The 19,656-nt window shown below is 42.4% G+C and overlaps 1 protein-coding gene across 1 annotated transcript in view; it reads left to right on the forward strand.

The window, feature by feature from the left end:
- The first annotated feature begins 656 nt into the window (after window positions 1–656).
- LOC135544731 (stromelysin-3-like) overlaps window positions 657–19,656 on the forward strand; it is a 47,958-nt gene continuing 28,958 nt past the window's right edge. Inside the window, exons 1-2 of the mRNA XM_064972585.1 lie at window positions 657–953; window positions 16,347–16,651. Coding sequence (XP_064828657.1) covers window positions 840–953; window positions 16,347–16,651 — 419 coding nt within the window. The 5' untranslated portion in view covers window positions 657–839. The remainder of the gene's footprint in view (window positions 954–16,346; window positions 16,652–19,656) is intronic.

The following is a 19,656-nucleotide window of genomic DNA, read 5'->3' on the forward strand; positions in this document are numbered from 1 at the left end:
GATATGTTACGTTTGTTATGATTACTTAAGACAGAAGGTTACTTAAGGCAAAATCAAAAGGATGATGTTTTTTTCGGGGTGGATGGGTAGGTGTATAATGCAAGCATCTAGCAGCCCAAAGGTTGCATGTTCGAATCTCTTCACAAACAACTTAGCTAATTAACAACTTTACAACTACTTACTACTTTTTAGCTACTTTGCAACTACTTAGCATGTTAGCTAACCCTAACCCTAAACCTAACCCCTAACCCTTTTAGCTAACCCTTCCCCTAACCCTCTAACCTTAACTTTAACCCTAACTCCTAGCCTAGCTAATGTTAGTCAGCCAGCTAAAGTTAGCCACCTAGCTAACGTTAGCAAAAACAAATTGGAATTTGTAACATATTGTACATTTAGCAAATTCGTAACATATTATACAAATGGTGGCCTCAAATGAATACATACCATACGGAACCTAACATATCATACTAAATGGAGTGTCTCGGATTTACGTACAGAATAATATGAAATGCTCTGAGACCAGGTTGTAACTCTAGTGGTCTGTTAGCCTAGAGACTACATTAGCACACTGAGCTTATGCTTAAGGTATTTTAAAAAAGAAGGTTCAGAAGGCGCTTGAGGACATGGATGCAGCTGGCAAGGGGTTAAATCACATGGGCGCCTGTGAATTTATCACTTAGGCCCATAAAAACATGTAATTTGAAGAAAGAGAACAAAGAAATGAGAGAGTATAAAATCCCCTTGCGAGACACCTCTCCGCCATTCATTTCTTCAGCCCTTGCTATCCCCCAAAGTGTGCTCCAGCCCAGTCAAACTGCGAGTCTGCTCCGAATCAAAAGATGATGCTGCTTCCTTGGGTTTACTGTAGCGTCTGGGCATATCACCTCTTGCTCTGCATTCATTCTATGCCAGTACTGGAGGGGAGAGCCAGCAACAGGTATAAAGTAGTGGCGGTGAGTGAATTACGATATAAATGCAGATGATGTGGAATTCTTTACATTTTGCAGAGCAGTCGCGTTTTATGAGTTGATATTATGGAGTCTGTATGTGGGTCCAGAATCACTCTCCGTGTGTGTTTTGAGAGGGAGAGAGAGAAAAGGAGAGGGAGAGAGAGAGCACATGCGTAAATGTGCACAATGCACAAACTCTTTTCTTGTGAAGGTCTTTAGTAAAACAGTTACTTTGTTGTGCAATTTACAGGTATTCATGGCAAATGATTTTTTTCAAATTATTTGCAGCTTTGGGCTACATGTCAATCAACTGATACTGAAATACGATAGAACAGGTGTGTGTGTGTGTGTGTGTGTGTGTGTGTGTGTGTGTGTGTGTGTGTGTGTGTGTGTGTGTGTGTGTGTGTGTGTGTGTGTGTGTGTGTGTGTGTGAAGCTGAGGGTGACCTTGGTGGAATGTTGACAGAGATTGTATGTATAATTAAGGATGCAACCTATTTTCCCAGCGATTTGTAACAGACCATTAGTGACACGCTAATGTCATGGTAACAAACTGGGTCGAGCCTTTACACCTTGATAGCCCTCGATATTTTCAATTGGTGGACAGACATGACGAAGGAGAAGACCTAGACACAATACTTGCCTCTCAGATTTCACATTGGAGCTGGGCTTTGTGTACAGTTAATGGCAGCATTGTGGCCCTTCGTTGAGAGAGAGATAACATAAGGACTATGAGTTATTCATACAGAAGGAGTGTGGGAGTGGTTTGGAATGCTTCAGGCCGATCAGGTGGAAAAATACTTAGGTCTGAACTCTGAAGATAAATGATTTTCTTATTCCATTTAATTTAATGTGTGGCTATTGTAGGAGGTGACTATGTACACTGAGTTTGCAAAATATTAGGAACACTCTTTCCTGCTCTTTCCATGACATAGACTGACCAGGTGAATCCTGGTGGAAGCTATGAGCCCATATTAATGTCACTTGTTAAATCCACTTCAATCAGTGTAGATGAAGGGGAGGTGACAGGTTAAAGAATGATTTTTAAGCCTTGAGACAATGGAGACATGGATTGTGTATGTGTGCCATTCAGAGGGTGAATTGGGCAAGACAAAATATTTAAGTGCCCTTGAACAGGGTATGGCAGTAGTTACCAGGCACCGGTTTGAGTGTGTCAACAACTAAAACGCTGCTGGGATTTTCAAGCTCAACAGTTTCCCGTGTATCAAGAATAACCCAAAGGACATCCAGTCAACTTCACACAACTGTGGGAAGGATTGGAGTTATCATGGGCCAGCATCCTTATGGAATATTTCTGACACCTTTTAGAGTCCATGTTCTGACAGATTGAGTCTGTTCTGAGGGCAAAAGGGGGTGAAACTCAATATTAGGAAGGTGTTCCTAATGTTTGTACACTCAGTGTATGTGACAAGATTGCGCTACTAAGCGCAAGATATAGACAAGGTGCATTTCACCCAACGATAGACAGAGAGCTTCCTCCTGTAGAAAAATGTGGTATGTGGGGGAAGAGGTCAAACCTGAATAGAACACTGCTACTCATGGGGCAGGAGTTAAGAGTGTCTCAGCATGAGCCCAACATGAGGGGAGGCCTCCAGCAGTATTACATGATTTATGTTGTAGCCAATTGGAGATAACACGTCACTTCTGCTATTTCTTACATGCTGACCAGACCGCACGCGTGCGTGTTGATTTTGTCCACCCACACCAGATGCGATTAGGACACGCAGGTTGAAATATCACAACAAACTCTGAACCAACTATATTAATTTGGGGACAGGTCAAAAAGCATGAACTATTTATAGTAATTTAGCTAGCTAGCTTGCTGTTGCTAGCTAATTTGTCCTGGGATATCAACATTGGGTTGTTTTTTTTACCTGAAATGCACAAGCTCCTCTACTCGACAATGAATCCACAGATAAAAGGGTAAACCGAGTTTGTTTCTAGTAATCTCTCCTCCTTTTGGCTTCTTCTTCTTCTTTCGACTTAATATGGCGGTTGGCAACCAATTTTAAGGTGTGTTACCACTATCTGTTGGAGTGTGGACCTCAGTTCATCTTTCAATCACCTACATGGGTATATGCTCCTGATAGCCAATGAGGAGATGTGAGAGGGGAGTTCTATTTTAGCGCCTGGCTTTGCAGATGTGTGCGAGCAGTGTGGGTGCAATTATTGAATAACATCTATGCGTACATTTATTTTACAATGCTTGCGCACGCGACGTGTGCGGTGTGGTCAAGTCAAATAAAATAATATAATAACATTTTATTTGTCACACAGAATATGTTATTGCGGGTGTAGCTAAATGCTTGTGTTTCTAGCTATAAGACTGCAGTAATATCTAACAGTAATATTGAACAATTTCACAACAATACACACAAATCTAAAGTAAAGGAATGGAATTTAGAATATATAAATATTTTGGGCGAGCAATGTCAGAGTTAGATACAGTAGAATACTGTATACTCCTTTGTTTTGTTGACGTTGGGTGAGAGGTTATTTTCCTGACACCACACTTCCTGGGCCCTCATCTCCTCCCTGTAGGCTGTCTTGTCATTGTTGATAATCAGGCCTACTACTGTTGTGTCGACTGCAAAGTTGATGATTGAGTTGGAGTTGAATGCTGAGCTATAGTCAATGAATAGCTTAGGTATGAATTCTTATGTGGGTATTTTGTCCAGATGGGATAGGGCAGTGTGCAGCGATTGCATCGCACTGCGCTAAGCAAATTGAAGTGGGTCTAGGGTGTCAGGTAAGGTAGAGGTGATATGATCCTTGACTAGTCTCTCAAAGCACTTCATGATGACAGAAGTTTAGTTCAGTTACCTTTGCTTTCTTGGGTACAAGAACAATGGTGGACATCTTGAAGCATGAGGGGAGAGTAGACTGGGATAGGGAATATGTCCGTACACACTCCAGCCATCTGGTCTGCGCATGCTCTGAGGACGCGGCTAGGGATGCCTTCTGGGCACGTTTAAATGTCTTACTCATGTCGGCCACGGAGAAGGAGAGCCCATAGTCCTTGGTAGCGGGCCACGTCAGTGGCACTGTTGTCACGCCCTGGTCGAAGTATATTGTGTTTGCATTTATTTGGTCAGGACATGGGTTTTTTGTGGTGTTTTTTGTCTTGGGGGTGTCTAGCATAGTCTATGGCTGCCTGAGGCGGTTCTCAATCAGAGGCAGGTGATTATCGTTGTCTCTGATTGGGAACCATATTTAGGCAGCCATATTCTTTGAGTGTTTCGTGGGTGATTGTTCCTGTCTCTGTGTTTGTTGTCACCAGATAGGCTGTATAGGTTTTCATGTTCCGTTTGTTGTTTTTGTATTGTTCGTGTTTTTCCGTCGTCATTAAACATGTATCAAAAATATCACGCTGCATTTTGGTCCGCTTCTACTTCACCAGACGAGTACCGTTACAACTGTGTTATCCACAAAACGGGCGAGACGTCGGTGTCTGCGACGTGGCTGGTTTTCCCTTTGTTGTCCGTGATTGTCTGTAGCCCCTGCCACAAACGTCTCATGTCTGAGCCGTTGAATTGTGATTCCACTTTGTCCCTCCCTTACGGAGGGAATAACTACACTATTTGTATTCGGCCATATTCCCAGTCACCTTGCTATGGTTAAATGTGATGGTCCGCGCTTTCAATTTTCCGCGAATGCTTCCATCTATCCATTTTAATAGTCACAGTGGTTAAAACATCTCCTATACACTTCCTGATAAACTCAGTCACCGCGTTGATATTATTCTCATTATTATTATTATTCTCGGAGGCTACCCGGAACATAACCCAGTCCGCGTGATCAAAACAATCCTGAAGCTTGTCAGATCAGCATTGAATAGTCCTTAGCACGGGTACTTCCTGTTTGAGTTTCTGCCTATAGGAAGGGAGGACAAAAATGGAGTTGTGATCAGCCGGGGAGGGCCTTGTAGGCATCCCGGAAGATGGAGTAGCAGTGGTCAAGCGTTTTAGCAGCGCGAGTATTACAGTCAATGTGTTGATATAATGTCTGCATTCTTTTCCTCAAATTTTCTTTGTTTAAATCCCCAGTTACGATAAATGCGGCCTCAGGATATGTGGTTTCCAGTTTGCATAAAGTCCATTGTGTAAAATGGCAGCAAAGAAGCAGGCTTTACGTGTCCCCAGCCGATTGTGTTTTTTTGTAACAGATTTTTAAACTTATTTTGTACATAATTTTTTCGCTACCGTCTCTTATGACCGAAAATAACTTCTGGGCATCAGGACTGCGATTCCTCACCACACACTGACAGTATCCTTTTTTCCCTTTAACGAGTCTGACGAGCCCGACGCGAGCATTATACTGCTTTCTCGGGGACAGGCCCAGATCCTCGTGATGTGCGTGAAGAAGAGGCGGAGAAAAATGGGCCAAAGGGCGGGCTGCTTTCTGAGGATTCGTAGGCGATCGAATAAACCCCCACTTCATTCCATTCTGCTAGCAAATGTGAAATCTTTGGAGAATAAAATTGATGATTAATGCAAGATTAAACTACCAACGGGACATTCAAAACTGTAATATCTTATGCTTCAAAGAGTCATGGCCGAACGACAACACTATCAACATACAGCTGGCTGGTTATACGCTGTACCTGCAGGATAGAACAGCAGCGTCTAGTAAGACAAGGGGCAGCGGACTATGTATTTTTGTAAATAACAGCTGGTGCACGATATCTAAGTCTCGAGCTATTGCTCTCCTGAGGTAGAGTATCTCATGATAAGCTGTAGACCACACTATCTACTTAGAGAATTTTCATCTGTATTTTTTGTAGCTGTTTACATAACACAACAGTCAGAGGCTGGTCTAAGACAGCAATTGAATGAGCTGTATTCCGCCATAAGCAAACAAGTAAATACTCACACAGAGGTGGCGCTCCCAGTAGCCAGGGACTTTAATGCAGGGAGACTTGAATCCGTTTTACCAAATTTCTATCAGCATGTTAAATGTGCAACAGAGATTATACAAAGCTCTCCCTCACCCCCCATTTGGCAAATCTGACCATAATTCTATCCTCCTGATTCCTGCGTACAAGAAAAAATTAAAGCAGGAAGCACCAGTGACAAGATCAATAAAAAAGTGGTCAGATGAAGCAAATGTTAAGCTAGAGGACTGTTTTGCTAGCACAGACTGGAATATGTTCCGGGATTTTTCCGATGGAATTGAAGAGTACACCACATCAGTCATTGGCCACATCAATAAGTGCATCAATGACGTCGTCCCCACAGTGACCACTGCCGCTTTCAAGGAGTGGGACTCTAACCCGGAAGCTTATAAGAAATCCCGCTATGTCCTCCAACGAACCATCAAAAAGACAAAGCATCAATACAGGACTAAGATCGAATCGTATTACACCGGCTCTGATGCTCGTCGGATGTTGCAGGGCTTGCTAATCATTACAGACTACAAAGGGAAGCACAGCTGAGAGCTGCCCAGTGACATGAGCCTACCAGACGAGGTAAACTACTTCTATGCTCGCTTTGAGGCAAATAACACTGAAACATTCATAAGAGCACCAGCTGTTCCAGACGACTGTGTGATCAAGCTCTCCGCAGCCAGTGTGAGTAAGACCTTTAAACAGGTCAACATTCACAAGGCTGCAGGGCCAGATGGATTACCAGAATGTGTACTCCGAGCATGGGTTGACCAACTGGCAAGTGTCTTCACTGACATTTTTAACCTCCCCCTGTCCGAGCCTGTAATATCAAAATGTTTTAAGCAGACCACCAAGAGCACTAAGGTAACCTGTCTAAATGACTACTGACTCATAGCACTCACGTCTATAGCCATGAAGTGCTTTGAAAGGCTGATCACTGCTTACATCAATACCATTATCCCAGAAACCCTAGACCCACTCCAATTTGCATACTGCCCAACATATCCACAGATGATGCAATCTCTATTGCACTCCACACAGCCCTTTCCTACCTGGACAAAAGGAACACCTATGTGAGAGTGCTATTCATTGACTACAGCTCAGCGTTCAACACCATAGTGCCCTTAAAGCTCATCAATAAGCTAAGGACCCTGGGACTAAACACCCCCCCTCTGCAACTGGATCCTGGACTTCTTGACAGACAGCCCCCAGGTGGTAAGGGTAGATAACAACACATCTGCCCCGCTAATCCTCAACACAGGGGCCCCTCAGGGGTGCCTGCTCAGTCCCCTCCTGTACTCCCTGTTCAAACATAACTGTACGGCCAGGCACGACTCCAACACCATTATTAAGTTTGCCGATGACACAACCGTGGTACATTGGTTCCTCCATTTAAAGTTGCAGCGTACTGCGGCGCAGCTTGCGTGGTGCAGCAGAATTCTATGGCACGTTTTTAAAGTATGAACCACTTGTACCATTAATGGTTGTTAGAGTAGGCTGTCCTTGTAAATAAGAATTTGTTCTTAACTGATTCCATATGTGTTATTTCATAGTTGTGATGTCTTCACTATTATTATACAGTGTAGAAAATAGTAAAATAAAGAAAAACCCTGGAATGAGTAGCTGTGTCCAAACTTTTGACTGGTACTTGCTTAATTAATTTGATTAATATTATGGTGTTCCTATTCCAAGAAAAATGAAAAGCCCTCTGGGTGTCCGTTAGGATGGAATTGAAAATATGGCGCTGTACAACGTGGCGGCCGGGAGTACATTACTGGACAATTTAGCTAAAGAATCCCTATGTCGTGTCCCCAGTCCCCATGCTTGTCTCAGAGCAGTGCAAAACGGGGCTAAAATAGTTGCAATCCCATTGTGCGCCACTTGAGAGCCATGAACAATATGACCAATATGTATTGTCCTGCTAATAACAGGGTTAATAATATATCTGTGAGAAAATCCAAAGGGCTTTTATATAATTCTAAATTAATAATAATAATAATAATAATAATAATCACTTTGTGACATGGGGTGAGACATTTTTACTAATTTCTAAATAAAGCCAGTTTGTTATTTAGAATTATTTATTTCTGTTTTTAGAGGGAGAGAAAACAAAAACCTACAATCATCTCATGGGTTTCCCAATTGAGAGCGGCACGGTTATTGAACCAGCATTGTAGCAACACAGTTGGCACTGCTATGCAGTGTCATAGAACATTGCCCCACTCAGGCGCTGTAAAACATGACTGGTCGGGAGTGGCCTACACTACTACAGTAACACCAAAATAATCCTAACAAAATCAAATAAGAAAAACGTTAGTGTAACAACAGTTTTAGTAAGTAATACTGATGTCGTGCACAATTATCAGTTTCTATTTAGGTTTATGTCACCCATTCATTGTTAGTTAGAGACACAGTAGGATAAACTCCCCCTTGTGCTGGTCTGGAGCAATGAATTGGTGACGCAGGGTACCGTAATAAACCACAAATTACCTCTAAGTCTCGCGGCGTAAGCTCACAATTTGTAAAGGAGGAACCACTGCCTGATCACAGACAACGATGAGACAGCCTTTAGAGAGGACGTCAGAGACCTGGTCGTGTGGTGCCAGGACAACAACCTCTCCCTCAATGTGATCAAGGCAAAGGAGATGATTGTGGACTACAGGAAAAAGAGGACCGAGCACGCCCCGTTCTCATCGACGGGGCTGCAGTGGAGCAGGTTCAGAGCTTCAAGTTCCTTGGCGTCCACATCACCAACAAACTAACATGGTCCAAGCACACCAAGACAGTAATGATGAAGGCACGACAAAACCAATTCCCCCTCAGGAGACCTAAAAGATTTGGCATGTGACCTCATATCCTCAAAAGGTTCTACATCTGCACTATCGAGAGCATCCTGACTGGTTGCATCACTGCCTGGTATGGCAACTGCTCGGCCTCCGACCCCAAGGCACTAAAGAGGCTGAGTGGGAATGTTCAGCTCGGGTGCCAGGATAGCGTCCAAAAATCTCTTGTTGGCCCCAGAGTCAATGAGAACCTGGAGAGATTTGGACTGGTCTCCCCACAGCAGAATGGCTTGAAAAGGGGTGCGAGCAGAGGAAGCAGGAACGTTCTCCATATGGCCCACCAGAGTTCTTGCTCCTACCGATGAGCCTGGTTTCTTTAACCTCTTTGAGATATGTGGGACGCTAGCACCTGGCCAAAAGCCAGGGAAAATACAGAGCATCGAATTCAAATGAATTACGATAAAAATCAAACTTTCATTAAATCACACATGCAAGATAGCAAATTAAATCTACACTTGTTGTGAATCCAGCCAACATGTCAGATTTCAAAAAGCCTTTGTGGCGAAAGCAAACAATGCTATTATCTAAGGATACCACCTCCCTAAACAAAGAGAGAAAAGCATATTTCAACCCTGCAGGCGTGACACAAAACACAGAAAAAAATTAAAATTAATGCCTTACCTTTGACAAGCTTCTTTTGTTGGCACTCCAATATGTCCCATAAAAACATCACAAATGGTCATTTTGTTCGATTAATTCCATCGATATATATCCAAAATGTCAATTTATTTGACGCGTTTGATCCAGAAAAACACCGTTCCAACTTGCACAACGTGACTACAAAATATCTCAAAAGTTACCTGTAAACTTTGCCTTTGCAATACAACTTTAGGTATTTTTTGAAGTAACTAATCGATAAATTTGAAGACGGGATGATCTGTGTTCAATACAGGAGGAAAACAAACTGTAGCTAGCTTTCTGGTCACGCGCCTCTATCTAACAGTACACTTCAAGTGACACCCGTTCAAGGTGGCTGTACTTCTGCATTACACAAAGGAAAACCTCAACCGATTTCTAAAGACTGTTGACATCCAGTGGAAGGATAGGAACTGCAAGAAGGTCCCTTAGAAATCTGGATTCCCAATGAAACCCCATTGAAAAGAGAGTGACCTCCCCCCAAAAAATTCTGAATGGTTTGTCCTAGGGGTTTCGCCTGTTAAATAAGTTCTGTTATACTCACAGACATGATTCAAACAGTTTTAGAAACTTCAGAGTGTTTTCTATCCAAATACTATCTATCCAAATACTAATAATATGCATATCTTATCTTCTGGGGATGAGTAGCAGGCAGTTGAATTCGGGCATGCATTTCATCCGGACGTGAAAATACTGCCCCCTGTCACCAAGAAGTTAAAGGACGAAATGACCAAGAGTCTTGCATTACAGACAACTCTTCGTGTCGATCCTGTATTACCGTTCCGCTGGCGACAGCCCAGCTCTGCCTAGTAGCATAGGCTCAGGAAGCGGTGACTCTGCCGTCATCGGCAGCCCTTGGGGCAGACTGGGAAGCCTCGGGTTCTCTCGGTAATGAGATCATTGGGAGCTTCCGGGATGACTCGGCAGCATGGTGGCATCCCTGTGCGTGTGAGCGAAATCTAATTTCCTCTCCATTCGTCCTTCCCCTAATCACCCATCGATACGGATGGTCCTGTAGCTTGGCATTCGATTCATCAGACTACTTCGGTATTGAGCGCGTTTTTGCTTGGAAACAGGAAGCAGGAGGATAGAGTTATGGTCTGATTTGTTAAGTGAGGGAAAGGAAAGGGCCTTGTATGTGTTTCTGTGTGTGTAGTAAAGGTGATTTGAGTTTTTTGCCTCTAGTTGCACAGGTGACATTCTGGTAAAAATTAGGTAAAACCTGTTTCCCTACATGAAAATTTACCAGCCACAAGAAACGCTGACTCTGAATGTGCATTTTCTTGTCATGGCCCTATGCACGTTGAGCGTCGTCTTAGTGCCAGCATCGGTTTGTGGTGGCAAATAGACAGCTATGAAAAATATAGTTGAAAACGTGGTAAATAGTAAGGTCTGCAGCTTGTCATGAGGTATTCTTTCTCAGGCGAGCAAAAACTTGAGACTTCCTTAACATTAGAGATCGTGCATCAGCGATTGTTAACAAAGAGACACACCCCTCCTCCATTCGTCTTACCCAAGTCTGCAGTCCGGTCTTGATGATGCATAGAAAAAAACAAGATGGACAGTATATTAGTTTTTTAGGTCCCGTTGATAGGATAGTCTCGAACGGAGCTCATCCAGTTTGTTCTCCATTGACTGCATGTTCGCCAACAGAACAGAGGGCAATGGTGAAGAAGATGGTGCCGACAGACATGGAAACTATGCGTATAGTTCCTAAGCAACTTTGCAGTTTTATTTTTTTGTTTGTGTTATTTCTTACATTATTACCTCAGAACGTTTGTGTTATTACATTCAGCCGGAAATATATTTTGTATATCAAAGCGGGGATAACTCTGCAGCATTACGACCAGAAGTATGACATACCCGAATTTGATAACTTGTTCGTACCCACCAAGGCAATTGAACTTATCCCAGAGGCTGCAAGATGCCGACGGCGGAAAAGAGGTATTTGGAGGGGACTTTTGAGTCCAACTCGAGGTGTGCACACCATCCACCGCTTCAGAGTATATTACTCACTCATGTTCAGTCCCTGGACAATAAAGTAGACGAGCTCAGGGCGAGGATCTGCTTCGACGAGAGACATCAGGGACTGTTACATACTCGGTTTCACAGAATCATGGCTCTCTCTCTCTATACTGTCCCTGTCCATACAGCCAGCTGGGTTCTCAGTACATTGCGCAGACAGGAATAAAGAACTCTCTGGGAAGAAGAAAGGAGGTGGTGTATGTTTCATGATTAATAACAACTGTGTGATTGTCATAATATACAGGAACTGAAGTACTTTCAGAATGCACTGTAGATACTGTATTCTAGTCAATGCCACTACGACACTGCTCGTCCTAATATTTCAATATTACATACATACTACTGCACAGTTAGGGCTAGGAATGCAAGCATTTCGCTACACCTGCAACAACATCTGCTAAATATATTCATTTGACCAATATCATTTGTTTTACTTTGATTTGGCGGTTTATTTTTCTCCGACATAGTCAATAACATTTATTTATAAGCTGATGTCAGAAAGTGCTGTACACAAACTCAGCCTAAAACCCCAAACAGCAAGCAATGCAGCTGCAGAAGCATGGTGGTTAGGAAAAACTCCCTCGAAAGGCTAGAACCTAGGAAGAAACCTAGAGAGGAACCAGGCTATGATGGGTTGTCAGGGTGGAGATTATTACAGAACATGGCCAAGGTGTTCAAATGTGCATAGATGACTAGCAGGGTCAAATAATAATAATCACAGTGGTTATTGAGGGTGCAATAGGTCAGCACCTCAGGAGTAAATTCAGTTGGCTTTTCATAGCATCTCTACCGCTCCTGCTGTCTCTAGAGAGTTGAAAACAGCAGGTCTGGGACAGGTAGCACGTCCGGTGAACAGGTCAGCGTTCCATAGCCGCAGGCAGAACAGTTGAAACTGGAGCAGCAACATGGCCAGGTGGACTGGGAACTGCAAGGAGTCATCAGGCCAGGTTGACTGGTGTCATGACGTTGGCCTGTGGGTAAGGTTTATGACCCCCCCATAAATACCTTTCTCCCTTCCCTCTCTCTTGACTCTACAGAGGGACTCTTGAATAACCTTTGTTAAACAGAGTCTGGGAACATCAAACAAGTGGAGGGAAAGGGACCATATTTCGGTAATAGAACCAGTTGAAAATATGCGTTGGTTACTTAATGAATATGATGTCAGTTCGGTTGTCATCTGAGACATTATGAGACATTATGACTGATGACAGGATGACCTAAACTGTATCTGGGAAGGTCCACACATTATAGTTATCAGATTCACATGGAATTGTTGTTCAATTCAAATGTTTAAATATAAAATTATTAGTGAAAAGAAAGAAATTTAATTTTAGCTACCGAATGAGAGATTTGGGTTTTCATAAGGTTAGGGCTCTGCTCAATCAGTGGCCCCTGTGAAGAGACATGGGCTATAAACTATGAAACACACCCTTCTCCCTCCACTATGTAAGCCCTTGATGAAAATGTAACCTCCTGTTCCGGGTACATTAGGATGACGATCCGATGTCAGAAGGATTCAGATAATAACTACAGAACGAAGCCAACCTCAGTGTGAGCTTTGGTTGCGAATGGTATGAACTTTGAACTCTTATTCGCTACAGAAGTGATACCTCCTAGCCGTTAAGTTAACAGCGGTTGCTGTAAACGTGCGCTAGGAAAGGACGGACAGAGTATCCCGTCTACCACACAACGACAACACTACAAAGTTTCACGTTCACCACCAGAGACACTCTTCAAAGGACTCTGTTGGGCAACACGGCCTTCCATCTACCACCAACCTATTGAAGCGCTGCTCAGAGTAAATATTTATTGCGTTTTCCTTTTCCAAATGGGCGGTAATTTAGAATGCATAAGATTCTGTATTTACGATAGAGTAGCTGTCTATGGCCCGATAGAGACATCACTTCTCCCTTTGTTCTTCAAGCTTCCCGCTCATTCACTTCAAACCCAGCCCCATTTTCTTTGTGTAACCAGCTGTCATATCTGTTCTGTCCGTTCGGGACGTTTTCCTTTATGACATAATTTGTAATCAACGTATGATTCATTCTGTGTATATGTAATTCTGTGTGATTAATTATTTATTTGCTAAATACCTAACTCAACCCAATTTTGTATTGCTGATTCAACTTGTTAGCCAGGGTTTGTGAACCAAGAATTTACAACTTTCAGATGAGACTGAAATAAGGTGACGATTAATATTGACTGCTATTGATGTAAAATATTACTAGGTCTTTAACCACATCTGGATGGATCCATGATGAATTTCTATGGGAGTAAATATCACTGAATGACAGAAATATTGGAATAAAGTAGGCTAATGAAGGCAACAAATTGTTGCTTACTGGAACATCCAAAGTCATCCAATTGTTATAATAGGATTTGAAGCAATAGCCTTCCTGCGTGTGGTCAACTATTTCAGCACCATTTCGCGCTGCTCTGAGACAAGCATGGGGACTGATCGATAAATCAATTAGATTTTTATTTTCACTGAATCTACGTTTGGGTATTGGTTAGCCTTCAATTAGGGTGTGAAAATGTTAGGATTGGATGTTAGGATGTTAGCTCTTCACTCGCTGTCACTTAGTAGCCTACTCCCGACCAGTCACGTTGTATAGCGCCATATTTTCCTAATGGGAACCCTGAGGGTTTTGTTTTTCTTGGAATAGAAACACCATAATATTAATCAAATTAAGTAAGCCAAATTTAAAATCAATCCCATATACTAGGTTCTTACATTTACATTTTCTAGTACAGCCAATATTAAAAACTGTCAAATGCTTCTCAAAGATGCCCTCTGGTGGTCAAACTAGCACTAACTAGCATTAATGTCAACAATGGCTGATATTTAAATAACGTGCCATAGAATTCTGCGGCAGCCCGCAAGGTGTGCTGCAGTATGACACAACCTTTAAAGGAAGAACCACTGTACTACAGCGACTGAAATGACTACAACACTTTAACAAGTGCTGCAGTTATTTTCAAAGTGGGAGGCAAGGAATAAGTTAGTCCTAAATATTTCTAAAACTTTGAATTTGGGACAAATCATTCACTTTACCCTAAATCTTGTAATAAATCATGTGGAAAATGAGCAAGTTGACGTGACTAAACTGCTTGGAGTAACCCTGGACTGTAAACTGTCATGGTCAAAACATATTGATATAACAGTAGCTAAGATGGGGAGAAGTCTGCCCATTACAAAGCACTGCTCTACCTTCCTCTTTGGGATAGGGGGCAGCATTTTCACTTTTGGATAAATAGTGTGCCCAATTTCAACTTCCGGCTACTCATGCCAAGAATATATGATATGCATATTATTATTAGATTTGGATAGAAAACACTCCGAAGTTTCTAAAACTGTTTGAATCATGTCTGAGTATAACAGAACTTATGTAGCAGGCAAGACCCTGAGGACAAACCATTCAGATTTGTTTTGTTTTTGAGGTCACTGTCTATTCAATGAGTTTTCATTGGGGGAAACTAGATTTCTAAGGCACTTGTTTGCAGTTCCTACCGCTTCCACTGGATGTCACCAGTCGAAATTGGTTGAGGTTATTCCTTTGTGTAATGAAGAAGTACGGCCATCTTGAATGTGTCATTTGAAGTGTACGTTTTGAGAAGGCGCATGACTAGAAAAGTAGCGTGAGTTTGTTGTCTTCCTGTATTGAACACAGATTGTCCCGTCTACAATTTGATCGATTATCAACGTTTAAAATTACCTAAAGTTGTATTACAAAAGTAGTTTGAAATGTTTTGGAAAAGTTTACAGGTAACTGTTGAGATATTTTGTAGTGACGTTGCGCAAATTGGAAGCTGTGTTTTTCTGGATCAAATGCGGAAATAAATGGACATTTTGGATATATATCGACGGAATTAATCGAACAAAAGGACCATTTGTGATGTTTATGGAACATATTGGAGTGCCAACAAAAGAAGCTCGTCAAAGCTAAGGCATGATTTATATTTTATTTCTGTGTTTTGTGTCGCCCCTGCAGGGTTGAAATATGCTACTCTCTCTATGTTACCTGTTGTGCTATCATCAGATAATAGCTTCAGAATGCTTTCGCCGAAAAGCCTTTTTGAAATCTGACATGTTGGCTGGATTCACAACGAGTGTAGCTTTAATTTGGTATCTTACATGTGTGATTTAATGAAAGTTTTAATTTTATAGTATTTTATTTGAATTTGGCGCTCTGCAGTTTCCCTGGCAATTGGTCAAGTGGGACGCGACTGCCCCGCCTATCCCAGAGAGGTTTAACAGCACTATCACAAGGCAGGTCATACAGGCTCTAGTTTTGTTGCAACTGGACTACTGTTCAGTCGTGTGGTCAGGTGCCCCAAAAAAGGGACTTAGGAAAATTGCAATTGTCTCAGAACAGGGCAGCAAGGCTGGCCCTTGGATGTACACAGAGAGCTAATATTAATAATATGCATGTCAATCTCTCCTGGCTCAATGTGGAGGAGAGATTGACTTCATCACTACTTGTATTTATGAGAGGTATTGACATGTTGAATGTACCCGAGCTGTCTGTTTGAACTACTGGCACACAGCTCAGACACCCATACATACCCCACAAGACATGCCACCAGAAGTCTCTTCACAGTCCCCAAGTCCAGAACAGACTATGGGAGGCGCACAGTACAACATAGAGCCATAACTACATGGAACTCTATTCCATATCAAGTAACTGTTGCAAGCAGTACAATTAGATTTAAAATACAGATAAAAATACAATACAAATACTGTGAAGCAACACAAACATAGGCACAGACACATGCATGAAGATATGTGGTAGTGGCACAAAGTGTGGTAGTGGCACAAAGTGTGTTGTGAAATATGTGAATGCATTTTAATGTTTTTTAAATGGTATAAACTGCCTTAATTTTGCTGGATCCCAGGAATAAATACAAATACATGCAATTTTGTCTAAACAATAGCCTAATTTACTTTCTTTGAATGGTACTTAGTTGCATATACCTCTGTTCACAGGGATGGCCTCAAAAGACCCACAACTATGGCCTGAAGAAGAGGGGCAGGTTGAGCCATACTCAGGACATGCTGAAGGAACGATCGCGCCCGTCAGGAAGTGTCTATCCAGAGACTGTGCTTCCAGGGAATGGAACAGAGTTGGTCTGGAACCGGCCTCGCTGTGGCGTTCCAGACTATCCTACTCAGAAGCAAGGTGGTGTCTTGGACTACCACATGCGGAAGGGGGAAACCTTTGGAGGAAAGCAGCGTCAGAAGCGATTCGTTCTCTTTGGGGGGCGCTGGGACAAGACTGACCTCACCTACAAGTAAGGGTCTTCTTTGGTCGCTCTAGAGTCTAGACACACTCATACATTTCTTTTTCAATGGGGTATACTATTTTGGGGAAGCTTTCTGGGGAACTTTTATACGTGGCGGGCACACTCAATATGTCACTGATGTCTTAGTAGTTTAGCCAGCATGCACAGAGATAGAAAGGCAATCCCTGTCAAGATAGACTGGTTCACTCCTACATTACACTGGCTGACAAAGGGGGGTATTTTCTTCTGAATGAAAGGTGGGTGATGGGGAAATATGTATCATGCTGGTCCCCATCCTAACTTCTTTTATATGCTCAAAAACAGTCATTATTTGGGTGAGATCACCCAGGTTACAGCTACTGTGAGGAGGGAGGAGCCTTTACATTTTATAGTCCAATGCAGCCATTTTATCTGAATGCAAATCATTTCTGGGTGACATATTTCAGTAAGTTAGTGATTATTTTCAATTAAAATGGTCAATAAGAAACAAAAATAGCTTCTTAGCAAAGGGCAATTTTTCAAGCAAGACAAGAATATTGCTAGGACTGTCTGGGAGCGCTCAGAGTGAGGAAGGGAAAACTAGCTGTTATTGGCAGAGGTTTGAAACTCCAAAGGCCAAAACAAGCTGAAATCATAATAATCAGACCCATTCACTTCTTCCAAATTTATCCGCAGCGTTGAAGGTCCCCAAGAACACAGTGGCCTCCATCATTCTTAAATGGTTGAAGTTGGGAACCACCAAGACAAGACACTTTCTAGAGTTGTCCACCAGGCCAGACTGAGCAATTGGAGGAGAAGGGCCTTGGTCAAGGAGGTGACCAAGAACCCGATGGTCACTCTGACAGAGCTCCAGAGTTCCTCTGTGGAGATGGGAGAACCTTCCAGAAAGACAGCCATATCTGCATCACTCCACCAATCAGACCATTATGGTAGTGTCTAGACAGAAGCCACTCCTTAGTAAAAGTCACATGACAGTGCACTTGGAGTTTGCCAAAAGGCACCTAAAGGACTCTCAGACCATGAGAAACAAGATTCTCTGGCCTGAATGACAAGCGTCACATCTGGAGGAAACCAGGCACCGCTCATCACCTGGCCAATACCATCCCTACGGTGAAGCATGGTGGTGGCAACATCATGCTGTGAGGATGTTTTTCAGCAATAGGGACTGGGAGACAGGTCAGGATCAAGGGAAAGATGAACGGAGCAACGTACAGAGAGATCCTTGATGAAAACCTGCTCCAGGACCTCAGACTGAGGTGAAGGTTCACTTTCCAACAGGACAACGACCCTAAGCATACAGCCAAGACAACTCAGGGGTGGCTTTAGGACACGTCTCTGAATGTCCTTGAGTGGCCCAGGCAGATCCCAGACTTGAACCCGCTCGAACATCTCTAGAGAGACCTGAAAATAGCTGTGCAGCAACACTCCCCATCTAACCTGACAGAACTTGAGAGGATCTGCAGAGAAGAATGGAATAAACTCCCCAAATACAGGTGTGCCAGGTTTGTAGCATCTCGGGGCTGTAACGGCTGCCAAAAGAGCTTCAAAGTACCGAGTGAAGGGTCTGAATACTTATATAAAAAAGGAAATATATTTACGTATATAAATTTGCAAAAATCGCTAAAAAACGTTTTCTGCATTGTCATTATGGGGTATTGTGTATAGATTGATGAGGGGGAAAAATGATTTAATCAATTTCAGAATAAGGCTCTAACGTAACAAAATGTGGAAAAAGTGAAGGGGTATAAATACTTTCTGAATGCACTGTATATAAATCACAGGAAAATCCATTTTTTACTGCACTGGGTCTTTAATCCAAAATGAAAGACATTTCAGTGATGGATAACTGACCTTGTTGTAGACTTGCAACTGCTGTCTTAAGCTCTGCTGTAGACATCAATAGTATACATGTAACCCGTTTCAGGGTCATTACTTCACAGCCGTTTGAACATAAAAAAAAGGTTTATGGGGGGGCAGAAATGTATTTTTGAACATGTGAACATTCATGTGCCTTAATAACAAACTTGTACGCCATCTGTAAATACGAATATAATAGTTAAATTACGAGCCTAGTTGGTTTAGCCACAGATTAGCCATGATTGGCTGAGACATGCCGAGAGATGAGTTTGGATTGGTGCCATATAGCATGCTTCTGTCTATTTGAGCTGGTCAGTATGTGTAGGTAATCCTGTCTAACAAAGCTTTCAAAAAAAATGTATTGCATAGTAAAACTGCAGAAGTGCTGCTCTCCACTTTCTGGAGTACTGAGTTTTGAAATCAGTAGAATTTGAGCGTTAGCTAAGGAGATGGGAAAAAAACCTGTCTCCAGATTAAGTCTTCAAACTAAGGGCAACCATGGCATCCGTGGCAGGAGACGGATCCATCTATGATGTATACGGGTAAGATAGTCTAGCCAGCAATATTTTAAGATATTATGCGTGTACTGTTAGCTAGCTAACGTTAGCTGGCTGGCTCGCTAGCTAACGTTACTTGTATGATCTTGTTATTTGTATCTCAGAGCCATTTGCTTGGCGAGTTATAGCCTAATGTTAGCTAGCTAACATTGAATTTGGTTGGTTAGCTACCTGCAGATTCATGCAGGGTAGTAACGTCATGAGTTGGGATTATGGTTCATTATTTAGCTAGCTCCATGTCACTATGCAAGTAATCATTTCGGGTGAGTTTGTCAATTAAGTCTGGCCAACTACTCCGTTTTCAGAGCACACTCGACTGAGTGTGCCAGAGCACAGAATAACTAATGAATTTACGGACGCTCAACGAACATTGAATATGGCCGGTGTCAGTAAACATCAGTAAAAAAGTGTAAATAAATTGTTGCCAGCAGCACAGTTAGTAACCAACGCTCTGGATAACATGTCTAACCAGCTCTGCTAGGGCGAGTAGAGTGGTTAGAGTTTGGATGGGGGCTAAAGCTTAAGAGGGTGTGAATGATGATGAATGGGTGTAGACAAAGAAAAGCTCTCCAGTAGGTACCGAAACATTCAAAGGCGTTT

This window comes from Oncorhynchus masou, chromosome 8 (genome assembly GCF_036934945.1).
Source record: "Oncorhynchus masou masou isolate Uvic2021 chromosome 8, UVic_Omas_1.1, whole genome shotgun sequence".
Taxonomy (NCBI): Eukaryota; Metazoa; Chordata; class Actinopteri; order Salmoniformes; family Salmonidae; genus Oncorhynchus; species Oncorhynchus masou.